Source organism: Acomys russatus, chromosome 16 (genome assembly GCF_903995435.1).
Source record: "Acomys russatus chromosome 16, mAcoRus1.1, whole genome shotgun sequence".
NCBI classification, from domain to species: Eukaryota; Metazoa; Chordata; class Mammalia; order Rodentia; family Muridae; genus Acomys; species Acomys russatus.
The window spans coordinates 706,305-728,225 of record NC_067152.1 but is presented as its reverse complement, the minus strand read 5'-3'; the positions used below and the strand labels follow the sequence as shown (position 1 = coordinate 728,225).

Here is a 21,921-nt window from a genome sequence, read left to right as displayed (position 1 = left end):
CATCCACCTGACAGGCCTACCAGCTCCCCTGTTTTTTGTTTGTTTGTTTGTTGGTTGGTTGGTTTTGGTTTTTCGAGACAAGGTTTCTCTGTGTAGCCTTGGCTGTCCTGGACTTGCTTTGTAGACCAGGGCTGGAGAGATGGCTCAGCCATTAAAGGCTAGGCTCACAACCATAAATATAAGAGTTTGGTTCCCAGCTCCCCTGTTGATCTGGAAGTGAAACTAGTCTGGTCTGCGCTGGGAACCATGGAAACTTCACAGACACCATGGCTCTTGTGTCTGCGTCAGGATAAATTAAGGTCTGCTGTGATAATAAAACAGCCCCCAAAGCTCAAAGGCTCCAGACAGCAAGGCTTCTTTCTCACTCACAGTTGTGTCCTCCACTGACTGGTAAAGACTCAGTGCCATATTGCTCTCAGTCAGGAACCCAGTGAGACAAACTCTGTACTCTCTGAAGTACCAGTCACGTGGACAACGGGAAGAGAATGTGGTAAAGACATCTGCTCAAGAGTGACACACTTCTGTTTACATTTCCCCAGCCAAAGCAAGTCAGACGAAGAGAAAACGTAAGTTCTCCTAAGACTAGAGCGCTGATATCCAGCCTGACGCTAGCAGCGGCCTAATTCACCATCTGGCCTCCAGCATCTTCTGACACCTTGCATAAATGAGGGCTGAAGCAGTGGGTAGGTTGTAACTTCAAGCCAGAGAAAAGAAGCCCTGACACAGTGTTCAACCACACCTCCTCTGGAGATGTAGGTCACAGACAAGCGAGGCAGTAGCAGCACATTTAGCTAACAAGCTTGGACCCCAAGGCTCAGGTCTCAAGGGCAGAGTGGACATGTGGCCTGAAAAGGCCTCAGAGTTCTAGGCCATGTTGGCCCCGTGGCTTAAAAGACACCCATCCAGATCTTCATCTTTTTTTATTATTATTATTATTACATTTATTTATCAATTTGGGGCACAACATGCGTGTGCCACTGCACAGGTGTGGAGGTCAGAGGACAGTATGTATCCTAGGGACAGGAATCGTCACTGGGCTTGGCAGCCAGTCTGTTTACCCAGTGAGCCATTGCACCAGCTCAAAATCTTAATCTTTATTTATACATTACCCACAGCTCTCTGAAGATGCGAGGACACCTGCACCTTAGGGAGCTAAGGGGTTCTAGAACAGTGCTTCTTCACTTGGCAGGGTTGCCAAGAAGCCCTCGGCCTTTCCTCCTCTCTCATACTCCAAGGGCTGAAAAATGACTGTCCCAACTCACCTAGCTAAGGGAAACCTGGTTGGCTTGTGTAAGATGTGTGTCCTTGCCCTGGGGGACACAGGCAAGGCTTTTTTGTGCGCGTGACAGGGTCTCTCTATGTGTCTCTGGCTCTCCTGGAGCTCACTGTGGAGACCTGGAACTCAGTGAGACCCACCTGCCTCTGCCTCCCAAGTGCTGTGATTAAAAGCATGTGCCACCATATCTACCCATGAAGGTACCTGCAGCCCTGTCAGTCATGTCAGCTTCCCCTAGACAGAGGGGTGTGTGTTTATCAGAGGGACAAGACTCTGGGGAAAAAAATGAACTTTATTCAGTTTTCTGACCTGTAGTCAGCAGTGGGAGACAAGTTCATCAAAGGGGCTCCCACAATCATATAGCTTGTAAAATGGTTCATACAAAGAGACAACATGCCATCTCTCCAAAGCCATAGGTGCCCCCAGCCTTGGGTCCTTTAGGAGTCTAGAAGTAGGCACAATGAGGCGACCCTCTCCTGGAAGGTACTGTGCATGCACATAGTGTTTTCTGATCCTAATATGCATGCCCTCCCAGACAGGACATTTCTACTGAGCCAGAACCACCAGAGGCCAGCAAGATCTTCACCGTAAAGAAAGAGGTGAGACCTGTGGGACAAGGGATAAGTCATGAAACTGGCTGCTACCCGTGGCAGGGGTTACAGGGACATACAGCTGTACACAGTCATAAAAAAGGGCCGGTGCCTTGTTGCCATCTTAAAAACAATCTGTCAAAATGGTGTTCACAGTGCCTGCTGGGCACAGTGGCACACATCTTTAATCCCAGCACTTGGGAGGCAGAGGCAGATGGCTCGCTGTGAGTTCGAGGCCAGCCTGGTCTACAAAGCAAGTCCAGGACAGCCAAGGCTACACAGAGAAGCCCTGTCTCGAAAAATTTTTTAAAAAAAAAATTTTTTTTAAAAACCACGAGGTCCATCACAATGCTCTGTGGTCCCTTTTGTTGTCCGTGCCACCTGCCTTTTCTTCTCTGGGATGTGCCTTCAAGCCAGTTTTGTTGTGAGGACCCAGGGTCGCCTTGGTACAACACTTTCCCAGAAACAAATCCACATGGCCAGGAGAGCGTAGGGAGCTCGGCCTCTTCCAAGCTGTCCTGCTTCAGTGCCCGTGGGGAGAACATGCTGTAGCTGAGGGACAAGGCTGTCCAAGAGGTGCCACCTGCTGCAAACCATCAGGAAGGACCTCTCTCTCATTCTCTCTACCTCCCGCATTTGCATTTGCAATCAGCTCTCAGAAGATCCTGTTCGTGGAAGGCACTGGTTTGGGGTCTGGTTAATGATTATCATTTGCCTTCAAGGTAAGATCTTGATCAGTCTAGATAATACTTCAAAATCAAGTATAATTTGCAGTGTGCCCACAGAGCTGTCCAGGAAAAGGACAACCCAGAGATTATGTTAGTATTGTCAATTAGAGAAAAAGTCCCACCATTCCTTTAACCATAGAGCTTGCTGAGCTAAGGCTCCTTCTGGCCAAGGTCTCTTCGGAGCATGACCAGAGCTGCCCCAAAGGCTGCATCTACGTCCTTCCCAAAGCACACGGGCAAAGGGAATGCCCTCTGGACCTCCTGTTTCAGCACCTCGTTCCTGGACAGCGCACTCCCACTCCCCATCATGCGGTCCACACCCCACTCTTTGAGCTGTTGAAAAGGAAGCATGGAATGCAGGTTCTGAACAATGCCTCTGCACAGGGCCCGGGTCACATGCCCCAGGGAAAGGTCAGAGGATGAGATGCTAGTCACAGAGGCCAGCTGGTCTGGCAGGTGCCTCTCCCCCAGCACTGTTGGGGTGATGGTGAGATGGGTGTCTTTCTGCTGTGCAGCTGCCTGGATCATGCGTGAATAGACAGTAGATTCTTCAACCTCCAGGCCTGTCAGAAACGGAAGATCTGTGTGAGACCACGCAGCCCCTGGTGGCAGGCAGAGACTGTTTTAGAATCCCCAGGACGAAGGGACAAGTCTGGCTGTTGCTGCTCTCCTCCCACTCTGGCCGGAAGCTTCTGGGCTCAGAGATCCACAGCCTGGCTGACTAGACTCTGCTCTAGATCCCAGTCCCTGGCCTCCCTGTAGCTGAAGCCAGGCTTCTGGGAGATACTTCATCATATTGTTGTGAGTCCTAACCCTGAACTGAGCATCGTAACTATAGCACAGCTATAGGACATTAAGGAGCCAAACACAAGCATCCATTAACAAGCTTTTTGAGCCATTAGCAGTGTCACTGCATGGATCCTGCACTAAACTATCCTTGCTCTGTGAGAGCAGCCTAAGCCATTCTCCTTACAGGGATGGGATGCCTGGGGCCCAGGAAGAAGGGATTGTTTGTTCTCTTCAGCTGCTTAATGTCAAGGCAGTGTCCCAGTCAGATTTTAGTCCCCTAGTCTATGTTAGCTCTTCATTCTTTAAAAAAAAAAAAAAAATTTATCTGAGTGTGGTATAACCTCAGCACTCAGAAATCTGAAGCAGAAGGATCATAAGATCAAAGCCAACCTGTTCTATAAAGTCAGACCCTCTCTCAAAAAAGAATTAAAAATATAAATAATAAAGAAGGGGGTTTTTCTCCAATATGCTTTCAAATTAGAATCCCTTTGGGGGCTGGGGCATGGCTTGGGAGTAGAGCACCTGCCTTGCATGATTAGAGCCCTGTGTTCAATATCAAGCACCATAAAAAGAAAAAAAATTACTCTGATCTCTAACTTTCCATTAGCTGGGGGAGAATAAATCCAACTTTGATGGGGAAAACATTATCCATGTTCAGGGCTCCTTACTAAGTGAAGTTCACCGCAGTAGCTGAGTTGCTCTGAAGGAACTGTAGGACCCACTCCCAGGCCCCCTGATGGAACTGGTCTAGACTGCAGATTCTGAGATGCAGCCAGGTTGAAGAGCCATCGGGCCCAAGACTGTAGGTGTTCCCAAAATATAAATATGAGATATAAACACAGCTTCTGATTCGGGGAATCTGGGGCAGACCTTGATATTCTGCATTTATGAAAAGCTCCCAGAGGTAGGGCACAGCTGGTCCCAACTAGAGCAGGGAAAAGTAACGGCATCAGCTTCACCTGAAGGGCACATAAAACGCCATGCTTAGCTCCACCCTGTCCCAGCTAAATAGGCATTTCTGGGCATGGGGAGGTCAACACCGGGTCTCAGAGGAGCCTTGTATGTGTGTATACACACGTGTGCTGCAGGTACTTGTTCAGGCAGGTACATGTGGGTCGGGTACACATGTGTATGTGGTCATGTAGAGGACAAAAGTTGACATCAGGTGTCTTCCTTGACTGCTCTCCACATTATCTTTTGAGGCAAGGTCTCTCACTAAAACTGGAGCTCACTAGTCTCTAGTGACGCTGCCTGGTGGCAAGCTCTGTGACCAGCCCCATCTATAGCAGCTTTCCCAGGGCCCAGCTGTTATGTGGAGGCTAGCATTCCAAACTCGGGACCTCAAGCTTTCACTTTACCAGCTAAGATATCTTCTCAGCCCTCAACAGGGTTTTAAAACTCCACGATTAAAGCTGAGGGTGTGACTCGGTGGGACGACACTACCTCGGCATCGGTGAGAACCAGTACTCTAGAGTGCCGCCATGACTCACATCATCAAAGCATCCAGACTATAAATTCAATCATGTGCACCCAGGAATTGGAAAGAGAAAAACAATTTCAATACAGTATGGAGTCAGTCACACAGCCTGATCCTTCTAAGAATGACACTAAAATGTCAGCTATTTGTTGCCATGTTTGGGTTTAGGTGCTGGGGATCAAAGCCAGGCCCTGGCATATACCAAGCTTGTACTCCACAGCCACACTACATCCCCAGTCCTGAGTTTCTTCCTCTCCTGCCACCCCGCCCCCCCGACTCTAAGGTCTCACTATGCAGCCTTGGCTGGCCTAGAACTCACTATATAGGCGAGATTGGCCTCAAGTTCATAAAAATCCACCTACCTCAGCTTAAAGGAGTGTGCCACCACACCCAGTTTCCAATTTTCTTTTGTAAATGAGAAAATCAGGAACAAAAAGCATAGAAGAGGGAACATCACAGAGTAAAAGTTTTTGGCCCACATTTGGAGGACCAACAGTACAGCGTGAAGCATAGGACCTGCCATCTATGAGTCTGGGGAGGAAGATACTGAGGGACAGAAGCCAAGCCCTTCCTTCCTTTCCCATGGGGATTCAAGCCTTGAACGCCTAAGATGTTTCTGGAGGCAGGGACGGTGTACCAGAGCTACGGTCAAAACTTATGGACACTTCTGCACCCAAGTGGCCAGTGAAGCCAAGCAGGCTTTGTTTGGAGGCCTTCCCACCAGAAAATTCTTCTCGGTCCACATTTGCAGAAGATGTAAAATTCTGTCCCTGGCCCTGTTTCAGGCTGGCTGCTCTTCCAGAGGATCTGGTTCTAATTGCCAACACTCAGATGGTGGTTCACAACTGTCTGTAACCCCAGTCCCAGGGCTATGACACCTTCTTCTGACCTCTCAGGCGCTGTATGCATGGGATGTACAGACAGACATGCAGTCAAGAACATCCACTCACATAAAGCAGCAATAAAGGGCCTAGTTCCCACACCAAACAAAACTGGAGTCTCTAAAAGGTTCATAAAGAGACTGTAAGGATTTAGGGTGTCTATCTGTCAAGACTAGGATTCTCTCTCTCTCTCTTTCTCTCTCTCTCTCTCTTTCTCTCTCTCTCTCTCTCTCTCTCTCTCTCTCTCTCTCTCTCTCTCTCTCTCTCTCTCAAGACAGGGTTTCTCTATGTAGCCTTAGCTGTCCTGGACTTACTTTGTAGACCAGGCTGACCTCGAACTCACAGAGATCCACCTGCCTCTGCCTCCCTGAGTGTTGGAATTACATGCATGCACCTCCATGCCCAGCTTAGTCAGTTAGGTTTTCTTAAAACTCTGTTTTTGAGCCGGGCGTGGTGGCGCACGCCCTTAATCCCAGCACTTGGGAGGCAGAGGCAGGTGATTCGCTGTGAGTTCGAGGCCAGCCTGTCTACAAAGTGAGTCCAGGATGGCCAAGGCTACACAGAGAAACCCTGTCTCGAAAAACCAAAAAAAAAACCTCTGTTTTTGAGTCAGTTTGCCTACCAGGTATAAGGAGTTGGGCCTGTCCCCAACACAGAAAAACTTTTTGAACTCATGTTCTTTAGCGCGCATGGCATATAATGTGTAAGACTGAGTCCTCAGAGAGAACTGCTCAATTGAAGGGCAGGAATGTGCACACAGTAGAATGTCATAAAAAGCTAAATTACATAAAAACACTAACCTTCAAAGCACCCCAGCTTCATCAAAAAGAAATGGATGTGAAAGGTCTTACAGAGAGATGCATGGAACAGTGGCAGAACACAGGCCAAGAATGGAGTCGTGGGAGGAGAATGCTGAGTGCTGTGAGAAAACTCCAAGAAAGCAAGAGTCTTATGACCTCAGTTTTTGCAAAAACATGGAATTGTTCTTGGGATATGCTTGCGTGCCCCTCCCAGGTGTAGCAGGTAGGTGTGAGTTTGCTTTACACTATTCATTACAACTGGCTACTGGTGTTTGTTTATATGCCTCTATGGAGAAGCATGGTTTTGCCGTGTTTGGCTTGCCCACCACCAAGTGGCTTGCCTTTGTGACTGTGCACTGTACTCACGCGACCTCAGAGTATAAATTGTCTGATGCTCTGAATAAAGTTGGCTACTGCATGAGACTTTAATCCACCTCATTTTTAGAATCTGTTCTCCCAGATTCACAGCGCCAACTACAGCAGTATAGCAGCCCCGTCCTGACAGCTCAGAGAACAGTTGGCAGAGCCAATCCGGGTTACTGCGGTGTCTGAGTATAGGGATTGCCTAGCAGGTCTGAAAACCGGCTCTGCAAGTCAAAGCCTTCTCCTGCCTCTTCCTACAAAGAAACACTAAGATGGGCCCAAACAAGAAGGTCGAATTTACCCCGTGATCTGCCACCCCCAGCCTGCCAACTTGTACACCCAGCAAGCGGAAGCCCCTCACATGCCTTCTGCCTGTGCCTCACCTTTTTCCCATAGGTCATGTCTCCTGCAGTTATCTGACTTTGACATGGTCCAGTGACCACTGCACCTGATGGCCACAATCTCCCTAGATCTGGATAGCTGCCCAGAAATGTCTACCTTCAGGGCTTACAATGCAGACCACTGGTAGAAGATAGTTTCCTCTGTTCATACATAGCCGAGGAAACCTGATAGATCCTCTTCGGAAATAAGAGAAGGCGGAAGGAAGGGCTCCATAGTTCCCAAGGAGCTTTCCTAGAAATCAAGGCAGGAACTGCTGAACAGAAGTAAGTGCTATTAGGATTTTATAACGCTATCAAATATCAGTGGTCATTTTGATCAAGTGCCACATCCCATTTCAGATATCTGTAGCCATCAGAAGGAAGGCCTTAGATGTAAGGAACCAGGAGACCTGGACTTTCTAGCACAGAAAGTAAGACTGTGGGGCTGGGGGTAACTGAGAAACTGTTGCAATAATCCACAGTCAAGGCCAGAAGGAGGTGCCCAGCCACATGCCACAAAAAAGAAAAAGAAAAAATGCACAATGACATTTCAGAGACAGAGAGAAGGAAACTGAAAGCTCAGGACTCCTGGGGCAGGCAGGAGTATGCAGGGTGAGACTCAGCTGGGTGGGAGCGTGGGTCTGCACAGTACACACTAAGTAACCAGGGCAACAAGCAGAGAACACACCACTCTGTGGGCTACACCTTACCTAGATCTGCCATCCACTGAACAAGCATGTGGACAAACGTAGCCAGCACATTGCCTCCATTGAGTGAGGCTGCCACCCCCAGGTAGGTCCTGTCGAAGTAAGGGAAGAAGGCGACTGGGGCTGCAGGGTCCGGAGTCTGCAGAGGCTGGAATCCCACAGGCATGGAGGCTGCCAGCTGGACCGAGGTGCTTATGTTGAGAACTGCACAAAGACAGCAGAGCTTAGCCCTGCAGGGTCACGTATCATAACATCTTAACAAAGCTGGGGAGAGGGTAAGGTGTGATCCTGTTCAAAACATGTGTTCTTGAACAACACTTCTTTTTAGAGGCATGGCCGATTGCCCCTGTCAAGTGTGCACTGGACTCAGCAACTTATGTCTAATAAATAAAGTAAAACAAAAGCAATAATGCTTTACTTCCAGAGCTAGCAGGATTAGAGACCAAACTGAAGCCAGTGTCCAATTTTTTCATCTGTTGGGAGATCAGAAACTGCAAAAGCAAATACAGCCTCAAAGGGCAATAAAGAACCCTCATGCTGTGCCACAGCAAACTTTCTAGCAAGGCTATAAGCCATAAGTGTCCCACCTGCCTCTCAGCTCAGGACCAGAGGCCAGGGAGGGGATCCCACCAACCCTGCCCATAGAACCAGAGAATCCAACCACCCCAGGAAGAGGGGACCTTTCTATGACTAGAAAGCCCTCATCCACAATCATGATGGAATTCAATTCCATTATGAGGCTAAGAAGTGCCACCAGCAGGGACTTTCCAGGTTGGGTCAGGTGGCTTGTTGATTAATGGATTTGTGGGTTATGGTGAGAACAGCTTTATTAGAAACGCTGGCTCATACTGGCTGGTTTTCTGTCTCCCTGTATGATGTCCTTTGTTATGCTGTAATCCAGCAAGAAGGCCCGAGACTAGATGTGGCCCCTTGTAGTGGAAGTTTTGGGTTCTTTAAAACTCAGTTATGTTGTGTAAATATGTTATTGTTTCAATCCCAAGTGTGGGATATGGGGCTGCCTTAGCTTATCCACAGCTGATAATTGTTTCATGAGGCTCAGAGAGGGGAGTGGTCTCTGCCAGCTGGAGTTAGTAGAATTCTGAGGACTCTGGGAAAGTATAAATACCAGAGCTAGAGCGAGAGGGGGAGGCTTTGAGGAGATGAATGGAAGAGGAGGAAGGCCACTTGTTCGTCCTGCTGCAATTGCCGTTTGCTTTTGCTAGACTGCTAGATATCCTGACGACTGACATTGGTACTGTCCCAAAGAACCCAGTGGCCATAACCAGCTGGAACTAAGTCTAAAGAGGTGTATGTCCCCTGTCCCTTCTAACCTTCTTTCTCTCCTACCTAAGGTTGTGGGGGTTAGAGGCTTAAGGAACCCTGAATAAAATAGAGTTTAAAAACTAGTGCCTACAGCCTCCCAATGTCGTATCACCAAACCTCTAAAGCCATAAGCTAAATAAACCTTTTTCATCATAAATGTCCAGTCTGTGGCACTCAGATATAGCTTTGTTACCCCAGTATATTCAATATCATGGTTTTTAGTGGTGGTGGGGGGAGGAACTAGTCATGGTGCTGCACATTTGTACCCTAGGAACTCAGAAAACAGAAGGAAGTAGAGACAGGAGAATAAAGAGTTCAAGGCCAGCCTGAACTACGTAAGACTGTCAAAAAACGCCTAAGGGCAGAAGAGATGGGTCTGTGGTTAAGAGCCCTGGCTGTGCATCAGCAGACCTGGGGTCTTAAGAATAAAGAGAGTTTCTGTAACTAAGACATGACGCTTCCAGAGGGAGGCATAGAAGACAAGGGTATAGAAACTCACATGCCGTCTCCTACACATGGCCATTCCCAGCCATCTCTTCAACTGTACCATTTGCTGTGTCCTTTAAAATACAACCAGTCAACATATCTCTCAAAGCCACGCAGAGAGAGAAAGTATGGGAGCCTTGGCTTACGGACAGTTGTCCAGAGGCACAGAGCAGCCTTATGCTGACATACGCATGGGGGTGGAGAAGGGGACTCTCTAGACCTGAGTTCTCAACCTGTGGGATCTCTTCAGAGACGGTGTCAGGGTTGAACTGAACTGGAGGACATCCAGCTGGTGTCTGCTGTTTCCTGGTTCATTGTTTGCTACTCTGTGGAGAAACTCGATGCAGCCAGTGTCAAGAGCATCTGTGTTACAACCCTACAGTAGGAAAAAGTTGTCCTTTCCCCCTTTACCACTAACCAACTTTAGGACATTTCCATTGCTTTAAAAAGAACATGTAGCCAATAATAATCACTCACTGTGGCACCTAGCAACCAGTCATCTTTCTCTCTCCATGGGCATGCCATGGCACTGTGGCATTGTCTATTGAGCATGTTACTATGGCTTTGTGCCTGCCTTTCACTCTTCACACTGTAGCATTCATCAGTGCTTTTTAGCTGCGTATGCGGCTCACAGTTCTCACACTCCATTCTGGTTGCTTTTACTCGGGGCTGAAGGGAACGATCCTGGCATGAACTATGGAGTTTTGAGTGTTTGTGTGGACACATGTTTCTACTTCTCTTGCTGTGGCTCTAGGACTGAGTCACCAGGTCCTGTGGTAACTCCACATTTAACCTGTGTGGACCCTAAGACTGTTTTCCAAAGGGTCTGTGCCACTTCACAAGTTACACTAGCGTGTCCTTAGGTTTCATAGATTCTTGAAAAAACAAATGGAGACTATGTCCTGACAGAAAGTGTTCTGCACTTAGACGTGCATCTAGTGTAACTTTCACTGACAAGCACACAATAACAACTCTAGTCCCCTCTTCTTGCCCTCTTCACCCCTAATTCTGAGAACAGACCCCAGGGCTTAGTGCACGCTGGGAAAGTACTCTGCCACTGAGCCGTGAGCCCAGCTAATCTCTATTATCTTGGTCATGGAGTACATAAAAAGAAAGAGAGCCTTCTGTGGGAAGGATTGTAAACTTTGTCACAGGTAAAAGCAGTCTTGGGGGGCTTTGCCCTTGGACACACCACGGATACTCCCTGAGATTAACCTTGAGATAGACTGGGTGGAGCCATCCTGGGCCTGGAATTCAGGAAGGAGACCTAGGGACTCCACCTGGACTATTATGTTTCTAATAGACCCTCAATGGTAGAGGGAGATGCCCCTTGCACTTGAGAGACAGGCAGGAAGAGAGAACAGAGAGGAACAGCAGGTTGAGACCTGGCTTGAGTGCATGTGGATCAGAAAGAGGATCAGTGAACAGGCCAGAGACACCTAGGGACCCGTCCCATAGAACGGATACCGGAAGGTTCACTCTTGTTTCCCTTTAACCTTTTTTCCCTTTTGTGTAAGCTAGTTGGGTTGTAAAATAAAGTTTAATTGTTAAAAAAAAAAAACAGAGCCAACAGCCTTCTCCTGCTCCTAGCCCTAGCAGGGCTAAAGCCCAGATGGCCAGCGCAGAGGGACAAGAACCTGTCAGCTTCCCAAGCAGAGGGATCCTCCTGCAGGGCTGGACATGTTTCCACTTCACAGAACCCCAGGATGCTGAGCTTGTGGCTACACTGTGGGTCGCAGACCCTGGGTCAGAGCGGGTACTGAAGAGACACCGGTGTGAGTCTAAGGATGAAACAAAAGGCAAACTTACCTGCATCAGTCCTTTGGCCCATGCAGGAGTACACAGAGGCTTGCAAATCACCCAGGGCTACGCCCACCTGTGTTCCCTTTGGGATCTCAAACCATGCGTGAGAGGTTCTGCCTGCCGTGCTGCCTGGCTCTGCAATGTCGGGGAGTAGGTGGACAGGAAAGCCCGCCGCTTCCAGTCTGCAAGACAAAAAGCAAGCCGTAGGGTTCGCATGGTGTCCAGCCATGTGGTCTTTAAGGTTCCTGGAAACTTACGGCTCCAGCTTACACACAGCAGAAGAGAGGACAGAATGTCGTGGTACCCCAAAGTGCCTCTGGAGTTTTTAAAGTCATGAGTTTGGGTCTTATAGATAGTAAACAAAAGCTTGGGATTCACTGTGGAGTGGGTGAGGTGGGAGGGGGGCAGGACAACCAGTCTCAACAGCAGCCATCAGAAAGAGGCAGAGGTAGACAGAGGAGAAGCATGGGAGCAGGTTAGACATGAGCCGGACCTGAAGGGCAACCCAATGCCTGTGTTTAAAGGGGACACAAACCCCCTGCAGAGGGGACACCAGAGCCCCCAGTACTGTTAGAGTCGGTTAGCACATTCCAAACCAACTCAGGCCCAGTGGCCTCAGGAACACCCAATGCATCCATTGCTCATGGTTAGTGAAGGCTGCAGGAAACATACCAGGAAGCTCTTTACCTGAACTACCACGTGCTTTTAACTGTATCTCGGGGCTCAAAAGTGAACTTACGGGGCCCTGGAGTTCTGTACCTGCAAAGGCAATCGTTTGTGGAGAACGAACCTAAAAGGCACCCCTCCAGCAGGCTCCCTCTGAGCCTACCCCTACCTTAAAATACAGTGAAGAGTGAATGCTCCAAACTGCCCCCCCCAGCTCTCCCTCCAGGCACACCCCTCATCTAGACCCACCCACGCCGTGTCATACTCACATCTCCAAGTTCCAGCTCTGGCTCTGGGTGTTAAAATAGCCCCAGCTAGCAGCATTCTGGTCAGACATCAGGGGTCTTGGCGAGCCACACAGCATGGCAACCACATAGTCTTGGATGGTGCCAGCTGCATCATAGGACTTCAGGAACTCTGGTCTGTTTGTCACACCAAAAACAGTTCGGTACAATCTAATGAGGCTGTGGAAGCTCAGGCTGTGTCTAGCTGGGAGTAGAGGGGATTAAACATGAACAAGCTGGGGCTCAGCTACAGCCCCACACACTGAGACTCAATACAGTGAGTCCCTGGGAAAGGCTGTCCCTGCCACTGTAGATAAAGCTATCTCAAGTCAGCCCCAGAGGAGGAGACTTGGAGGGGGAAGCACTGTGGTCAGGAAAGAAGATCATGTCCCTGTCCCCTATGTCCTTGACCCTACTGTGAACTCACTTGACAAGTCACTTGCCCTGTCTGTCTCTCCCTCCTTCTCCCTCCCAACCCCTACCCTCATCCTCTGTTATGGGTTAAAAGCAGATAACCAACTGTTATCCAGACCAAATCTGAGCCTTGTGACTCCACCTTGTGCCAGGCCACCCTCAAGGCACAGGGCAGCAGGTAGAGATGCCGGCTAGCTAGAGATGCCACACGTCCCCGCCAGTTCTCTCCCCAGAAATCACTCAAAGGACAGTGGTCATACCTGTTTTTCAAAAGCCAGAAGATGGTTGCACAGCCAAATCCTGTGGCCACGTTGAGATGGGACTCTGGCTTGGGCAGAGAAGCCAGGAAACTACTGTTGCAACGGCCATCCTGCCATGTAATCAAGTGGCTCACACCTCTGGGCTCAAATACGAGGGCGGGCCCTCCATCCATCCATTCACAGCCTGCAACAAAAATGGAGAAAACTGCATTGAGTTGGGGATAGGCTTGTCCTTGAGCCTTCTCTGCCAGCAAGTTCATAGCACAGACATTTCCACTCTGCAGCAGTGCTTCATTCACACGTGGTTCTGATATCAGAGTGGCTGAGTGACCCCGGGAAAGTCCTTCCACGTGTCAAGCCTCAGTTCTGTGCACTCCCTCTCCCTCTCGCTCTCGCTCTCCCTCTCCCTCTCCCTCTCCCTTTCCCTCTCCCTCTCTTAAAAGAGACTGTGGGTGGCTGGAGAGATGACTCAGCAGTTCAGAGCACTGGCTGATCTTCCAGAAGACTCCATTTCAACTCCCAGCACCCACATGGTGGCGCAGAACAGTCTGTATCTCTAGTCCCAGGTGATGCAATGCCCTCTTCTGGCCTAAGCGGGCACTGCATACACAGGGGACATAGGCTTTCAGGCAAGCACTCATAAATAAATAAAAATAATAAAATTAATATATAATAAAATATCATAAAAAATTTAAAGAAAGAGATTTGGAACATGAGTTTCTTCTCTGTCTCTCTTGTCTACTTCCCAACCACAAGGTGAGAAGTTTGTGTCTGCCACCAGTCTGTTTCCATCATGATACGCCGCTATAGGCCCAAAGCACTTCACTGGAACTCCAAACCCGTAAGCTGAAATGAGCCTTTTCTCTCTATAAGCAACAGAAAACCAACGTGGCTTCTAACCCTGCCCTTGGCCTCAGGTCTTCCAGAAGCCATTGAAAAAGACAGGTGCCTCCCTTAAATATCTTCTTCTCAGATATGGTTGTTTCTCACATCACCATGCAGCATGTCAGTCCAGACCAGTTCACAGCAACTGAACACACTCAAGACTTAGTAGGGCAGAAGTTTTTGGACTGTGTCTGATCCTGGACCCCAGATTTTAGATCCAATGTCATTATATTTTTATATAAATTTATTCATAGGGAACCAAAGAATGAGAGTTACCTGCCCCTCTCCCAGGCTGTGTTATAGTCCCAGGCTATAGTTCACGTGCATGGCGACTGCATGGTATGTTGACTGACAGTCTACTGGGCATCAGACATGGGTTCTAGTCTAGTCTCTGAGCTTGCAGTAATGAAGAAGGGGAAGCCATTGCCCTCATGAAGCTCCCATGCTAAGATGGAGGCAGAGTACAAACCAGCAAAGATCTGATGCCAGGTGCTTTTAGTTGCTGTGTGATATGTGTGAAGGGGGAAGGGAATAGAAGGTGATAGGTTATTTGAGATGGTCCAGGAAGTCCTCTCTTAAGTGACATGTGAAAAACATGACTGGAGTAAGGGAATGAGCCATACAAATAGCTAAAGGCAGGCTGGAGAGATGGCTCAGCTGTTAAGAGCACTGGCTGCTGCTCTCCCAGAGGTCATGAGTCCAATCCCCAGCAACCACATGGTGGCTCACAACTATCTATAATGGGGTCTGATGCCCTCTTCTGGCCTGCAAACAAAACAACTCAGACATACAAATACATGAATAAATAATTCTTTAAAAAAAAAAACAAAAAACCTGGGGACACATGTTGCAGATAGGTAAAAACGGTGATCACAAAGACACTAAAGGGACCTTATCAAACAGTTTGTCAGTATTCCTGGCATACCGCACAGGAGAGGAAGGTTACAGTGAAAGCTGTACATCAGGGACCTACAACATTTGCCTGGTGTTGTGTGCCCCTGGGAGGTGGGGACAGGAAGGGGTACTTCCTCCTATGACAACCTCCCCAACAGCTGCAGAGCCACCTGAATCTAAGTGTGGGCTTCTTACCCCAGGCCCGAAGCTGCAGTCCTGCAGCTCCAGCTCTGTCCCTTCATCGTTTTCCAAAACTTTTTGATCCCAGTTTTACATTGTTTGAATTATAATTTTATTATATGTAATGTTTATAATGCCCCATATATTGCTTAACACACTTTAAAATAGTGATTCATTTACTCTGTGGTATTTTTGTTTGTTTGTTTGTTTGTTTATTCAATGTGTGTGGATGTTTTATTTACATGTATATGTACCACATGCATGCAGTACCTGTGGAGGCCAGAAGAGGGCACAAGACTCCACTAGTACTGGGATTACAGACACTTGTGAGCTGCCATATTGAATCTGACAACCGATTATGTGATCGTTATCCCCATGTAAGAAAAAAGGGAGGATGCTTTTAAAATATGCCCAGCTTCACAGACCTAATACACAGTGTGATAGAATGAGTGGGTGAATCTAGGAAGCCTGTCCCAGAACCTGACCCAGTGGGTCCCTCCTCTTTCCAGCCTTCCCTTTGGTAAAGCACTATTAGAATTTGAAGCTTTAAAAAAAGAAAGAAAGAAAGAATTTGAAGCTTTTAATGGCACAACAATAAATGAATGCATTCTCAACTTTTTAAACATCTTCAAATATTACAGGCAGGGCAGAGACCCTGCTGGCCCGTTCCCTGCTTAGTCACCGCCCGTCCTTATCAGTGTGCATCCTTACTGGCTATTGTCGACACTCACACAACAGGTTTCGGTTTATGCAGTTGAGCTGGGTGTGTTTGTTTAAACAATAATACTCTCCTGTGTCTCTTGCTGCCCAGCAACATGTTTTGCGATGTTTTGTGATCTCTGTTTCCACACGCTTGAATGCACCTTCTTCTTCTTAGCTACATGTTGTCCCACGGCATGGGACTGACTTCGTGTTTGTAATGAGGCCCCACGGGTAAATGTTACATTTTTACCACTGTAAACAAAGATGCAGTGAAGGACAGTGACAATGCCTCGTCAAATCCTTCTCCTGGACCAGTTCCAAGTAGTATAATTTCTGAGGCACAGCAGCTGCCCTCTTCTAGCAGGTCTTGCCAAGCTGCCCTCCAAAACAACTCTGATCACTTATACCAGCTGAATACCAGCTGCAGCATTTGTAACAAACCAGCTTTTTGCCCCTTCGACAACTCCTGAAATTCCCAGGCTGGGTGGTTTCTTTCAGGCCAACGGGTGGAGAATGATGTCTCATGGTTGTTGACATCTGTGTTCTAATTGCGGATGACATAGACCATCCTCTCTTCTGTATTTCCTCTTCCAGGAACTGTTTGCCGGGGACCCTTGGTCTGTCTGCAGCTCACCTTTCAGCTTTGCTTTATGGTCCTTATTTCTCGCCCTCTTTTATTGGGCCTGAAAGTGGACTCTGAAAAGAGGCCTAACCTCAGGCCTCTCAGATGTTGCCCATCACTCCCAGTCCTCCCACTTGCTGGCCTGTGTCCTCCCTGAAGCACTTAGCCCTCTGGTCAAGTTGCAGGTGCCTGACCGTGTTGGCCATTCTACACTCGAATTCTCTATCTCCCAGGGGGACCGGTACAGGGCCTCCATGTGGTAGGTACTAAAACCAACCTGAATTATGGGCACCATTAAAAGAGGCACATCTCGATCCCAAACCTGACTTTGTTGGACTTGGTCGGTCATCACATGCTCCCTCCTTCCCAGAAGCAGAGAGCGAAATGACAAGACAGCAGGCGGCTCCATGAAACTTTAAGCAGCTCTTCCACAGATGTGGCTGATGGTTTGTGTGGTTGTCACAGAGTCCAGGAGACATGGAGAAAAGAGGGCAGGTGACCAGACCACAATCATTAGCTCTCTGCTCTCCCTTTTAGGAAGGGTTTTAGTATTAAAAGGACATTTATTCTTGTTAATGAAGAATTAGAGCATTTAAAAAGCTTTTACAACCCTAGACTCCCTGGGAGAGGTCAGCTCTGGCGCTCTCCTAGGACTCCTGATGTTGCTTGCAGCCTAACAGCTCACTTGTCTCACGACAAGCAGACAAGGGGGGTAGGGAACACCCCTGTTCTACAGATAGCCCTGTGGGGTGGGGTGGGGGGAAGGAGATGAGAGTGGGGGGGGGGGGGGGGGGGGGGGGGGGACAAGGTGAGCCACCGCTCACTTAGCCCAGGGGGCCGGAGTTGCTGACTCTCCAAGCAGAAAGGAGGGGATCCAGCATCCATCCTCTTACCCACATCACCCATCAACCCCAAGTACCACTTCTTTGCTTGAAGCATCTGCACTCAGCCAGGCACAGTGCCATGTGTATGTGTCTGGGAAGTGCAAGACTCCAACTCAAATAAATAACACCCATTTGCACTCAAATGATAGCATTCCGGAGGCTGAGTGATTGTTTTGTGATATAATACTCTCCTTCCTGGTTTATGTCTATATGACATTGCCTATCGCTTAAAAAGAAGTAATGCCTAGCAATTCGGGGATCTTGTGACGTCCTGTAAAGTCTATTCCTTCTGTGGACATTCTGTTGGGAAGTCCCTCCTTTCCTAACCCACTGCCCCTGTGGCTCTGGTCTTCTGAGAGGCCTTTGAAAGCTTGGTGTCAGAAATGGCATAGACCAGGATGGCTGCTGTGTGGCCCAGACTGTATTATTCTAACCTCTCTGACCTTCCTGCTCTTCATCTGCACAGCGTTGACAGTCACACGCATCACAAAGCTGTTGGGAAAGACAGGTGAGGTCACGCAGGTAACATCCTTAGCCTGGCACCTGGCACCTGAAGTGCCCATTGTTGTTTCCCTGGCACAGTCTCCTGTGTGGGCCACACAGGGCAACAAATCTCCGTCACACGACAGATGAGGCAACGCTTTGTAGGTATACGCTTAGCACGTCCCCAGGACCAAATAACAAGAAAATGATGATGATAATGATGATGGTGGTGGTGGTGGTGATGTGATGGTTATAATAAAGTAAAGTGATAGTGACTAGAATTAAGTGAAATTATGTAAAGATTAGAAACTATGCCCAGCTGGGGCTGGTGGCACGGACTTGTAATCCCAGCTACTTAGGAGCATGAGACAGGGGGATCATAAGGTTTTTTGCAGCCTGCCTGAGCTATTGTGAGCTCAAGGCCAGCGTGGGCAATTTATCAAGTCACTATCTTAAGATAAAAAGTAAAAATGAGACTGGGGCATAGTTCCATGACAGAGTACTTGCCTAGCACATGTGAGGACCTGGGTTGAATCCCTAGAACCACAAAAGAAAAAGAAAACCTGGGTACTTGGGAGTAGAGGCAGGAGGATCAAGTGTTCTAGACTAGCCTTAGCTATATAATGAGTTCAAGGCCAGCCTCAGGTATATAAGACTGCATCTCAAAAAAAAAAAAAAAAAGTATACCCAGGGCCAACAGGATGGTTCAGCAGGTAAAAGTTCTCGCTACAGTCTTACCACCTGAGTTCCACCCTCATACCTGCAGTGGAATAAGAGAACACACACAGACACACACACACACACACACACATACACACATGCACGCACACACACATATACACACACACACGCACGCACACATATACACACATACACACACATGCACACAAACACACACATGCACGCAAACACACACATGCACGCACACACACACATACACACATACACACACAAGCATGCACACACACACACAGAGCATAACAAATTAAAATTTATTTCCTTTTTAAAACATTTGAATTCCAGTTTCCTCAACTTGGCATCTTGTCCAGTAGGAGCCAACCCTGTTGCTTCTGGAACAAAAAACCATGTGGGAAATCATCACTACTGAATCCCAAAGAAAACTCAAACTCACTTTCTCCTCCGGCTGTTCACAAATAATATACATGAATATACAAGCAGAGTTTGAAGTCATATACATGGATGTACAAGCAGAGTTTGACTCTCCAATTATACATTTGACGCAGGCAAAATGTATACAAAGCACAGGCGACAGCGTATGATATTTTGTCCTGAGCAGCAAGGCGCTATGCCCATACCAAGACAGCCTGACCCTGGTCCAAGAGCCCTGTTCTTGTCTGTTAAGTGACCACAGAGTGAGATCATTATCCACACCCAACGTACCTTGGTCTGCTTTCCAAAACAGGATGCCATGCATCTGTCCCGACACTCCGATGCCCCCGACTCTTCGGAGATGCTGCCGAGGAAGGGCATCGAGGCATTCATTGAGGGCTTGGATGACTCTAGTCACATCCTGTTCCCGCCCCTGGAGACAGAACAGGACATGGTGGGCACAGACAGACAGACAGACAGACAGACAGACAGACAGACAGACCGAGGAGGGAAAGCCTGCAGGGGTCTCTTAGAACAGGGTCTGATTCCCCAAGGGTCACTGCCAACATATGAAACTGAAAGAGCTGGTTAGCTCCAACTGGGCCTGGCCTGAGACCGTCCAACAAAGGCCCACTCCCCACCTCAGGGAGAAAGCACAGCTGCAGACAGTTCAGCGGGGATACCTGGCTCTACTGAGAAAAGCCTGCTCCACCGTCAGTGGGAGAAATAAGGAGAGGGTCTCCTTCCCAAGCAGTGTGGAAGGGGCTGGGGGGCAGAGGGAAGGGTCTGGCAGTGCAGCGGCACATGAAACGCCCCTTTCTCCCTCCACTCTAGGTTGGCTGGAATGAATGACTGCAGGCAGAGTCAACAGGAGAAAAAGCAAATAGTGCTCTTAACAAGCAAAAGAACATGACAAAAATAGCAATAATAATAAGTCACAGACAATGAGGACCCACTGAAGTTTACATTACCACTCTTTATTATAGGAATGAAAGGAAAGGGAATGCAGAAAAAAAAAAGTGATAAGAGGAGGAGCAGAAGTTAGCTGGTAAGATGAGTCCCCTTGGAACTCAAATGAACCCAAAGGTCGGAAATTAACCACGGAGGAAGGGACGCCCATACAGGAGTCCACACATTCCTCAGTCTACCTGACTGAGCCTGAGGTGAGATTTCAGGTGAGATGGAAGGCAGGCCTAGTGCCTTTGTAGGCTGGGTTGTTTTGTTTTGATTTGTTTTTATTTGTTTGTTTATTTGGTGGTGGGGCAGGAGACAAGGAAGGGAGTGGGGCGAGCAATCTTGCCTGTTGCCCAGGCTAGCTCAGAACTCCTGTCCCAGCAATCCTGCTTCCAGCCTCAGCATCCCATATCCAGCTTGCAGCCCGGTCTTGGCACATCTAAGAAAAATGGAGAAGTCCATGTGTTTGGGTAAGGAGAAACTGGGCTAGGATCTTTAATTTCCCTATACTAATGTTCTGAACATAGCAAAAGATGCCATATTGGGGGAGGGGTGGATATTGCCCTCTGAGCCTGGACACAGCAAAGGTATGGTCAAAAAAGACCCAAAAGACTGGATACAAGCCAGGTGGTGGTGGCGCACACCTTTAATCCCAGCACTGGGGAGGCAGAGGCAGGTGGATCGCTGTGAGTTCAAGGTTATCCTGATCTGTCTACATATAGAGTTCCAGGGCAGCTAGGCCTACATAGTGAGGCCCTGTCACAAAAACAAAATAAAATAAAACTCCAAAGGACTAAAGCACTCTCCGACAAGCCCTAGCACAGGGGGAAAAAAAAATGTGTGAGCCCAAGAGTTTGAGACTACCCTGAGCTAGTGAGACATAGACTCATAGTGAGATTCCATTTAAAAAAAAAAAAAAATAGATGAGTAAATAATTAAGAAAAATGAAGCAGATCCTGAGGCTAGGGAACTGGCTCAGTCAGTAAAGTGCTTGGCAGTAAGCATGAGGACGTGGTTTGAAGCCAAACACCCACACAGAAAAGCTGGGCACAGCAGCATCTGCCTGTGACCCTAGTGCTGCTGAAGTGAGGACAACAGAGTCTCTGGGGCTTGCTGGCAAGCTCCAGGCTCAGTGAAAGACCCTGTCTCAGAAAAGTTAGGTGGATAAACGAATGAGGAAAATCCCCAACATTTACCTCTGGCCTCTACATGAACATATATGCACCCACCCACATACACATGAACACACAGAGAAAGACAGACACACACACACACACACACACACACACACACACACACACACACACACTCCTTAGCCATTAAGAGCATGCACAGCTCTTGCAGAAGACCCAAGTTGAACTCCCAGCACCTACACTGGGGGGTCACAACCACCTGTAACTCCAGTTCTCATTGGAGCTGACACCTCTGTCCTCTGTGGGCACTGGCACTCACATGCACAAATCTGCACACAGACTCACACATACATATAATTAAAAATACAGTAAATCAATTTTTAAAATACAAGAGATAGGACTGTGGCTCAGTGGTAGACCATTAGCTTAGAATCTACCAGGCCCCTCTCCTCCTCACAGCTGTCTGTAACTCCAGGATCAGACACCCTCACACTGACATACACGCAGGCAAAACACCAATGCACATAAGGTAAAAATACATACACAAATAAGTAAGTAAATAAGTAACTTTTTTTTTTTTTTTTTTTTTTTTGAAAAAGGAAGAATTAGTAGTTCTGGGGCCAGGAGAGTGCTTGCCCAGCATTTTCAAGGCCCTAGGTTAGATTCCCAACAAAATAACTACCAAAAAAGTTAAAAATTAATTAGTCTGGAAATATTTAAGTCATATCCGATGAAAATCATTAAAATAGCTGGGCAGTGGTGGCACACACCTTTAATCCCAGCACTCAAAAGGCAAAGACAGGCAGATCTCTGCATGGCCAGGCCAGTCTACTGAGTGAGTTCTAAG

At 48.0% G+C, this 21,921-nt stretch overlaps 1 protein-coding gene across 2 annotated transcripts in view; it reads right to left on the bottom strand.

Annotated features, from left to right (window-relative positions):
• The window catches only part of LOC127199925 (sedoheptulokinase), a 64,522-nt gene that overhangs the window by 38,892 nt on the left and 3,709 nt on the right, over window positions 1–21,921 (bottom strand). The window contains exons 2-7 of one of the 2 annotated variants that reach the window (XM_051157918.1): window positions 19,279–19,420; window positions 13,228–13,411; window positions 12,539–12,691; window positions 11,610–11,785; window positions 7,995–8,195; window positions 2,707–3,157 (exon numbers count right to left, since the gene is read on the bottom strand). In XM_051157918.1, coding sequence (XP_051013875.1) covers window positions 2,745–3,157; window positions 7,995–8,195; window positions 11,610–11,785; window positions 12,539–12,691; window positions 13,228–13,411; window positions 19,279–19,420 — 1,269 coding nt within the window. In that variant the 3' untranslated portion in view covers window positions 2,707–2,744. Of the gene's footprint in view, window positions 1–2,706; window positions 3,158–7,994; window positions 8,196–11,609; window positions 11,786–12,538; window positions 12,692–13,227; window positions 13,412–19,278; window positions 19,421–21,921 lie in introns of those variants that run through there. The other variant, XM_051157917.1, reaches the window with a different exon arrangement.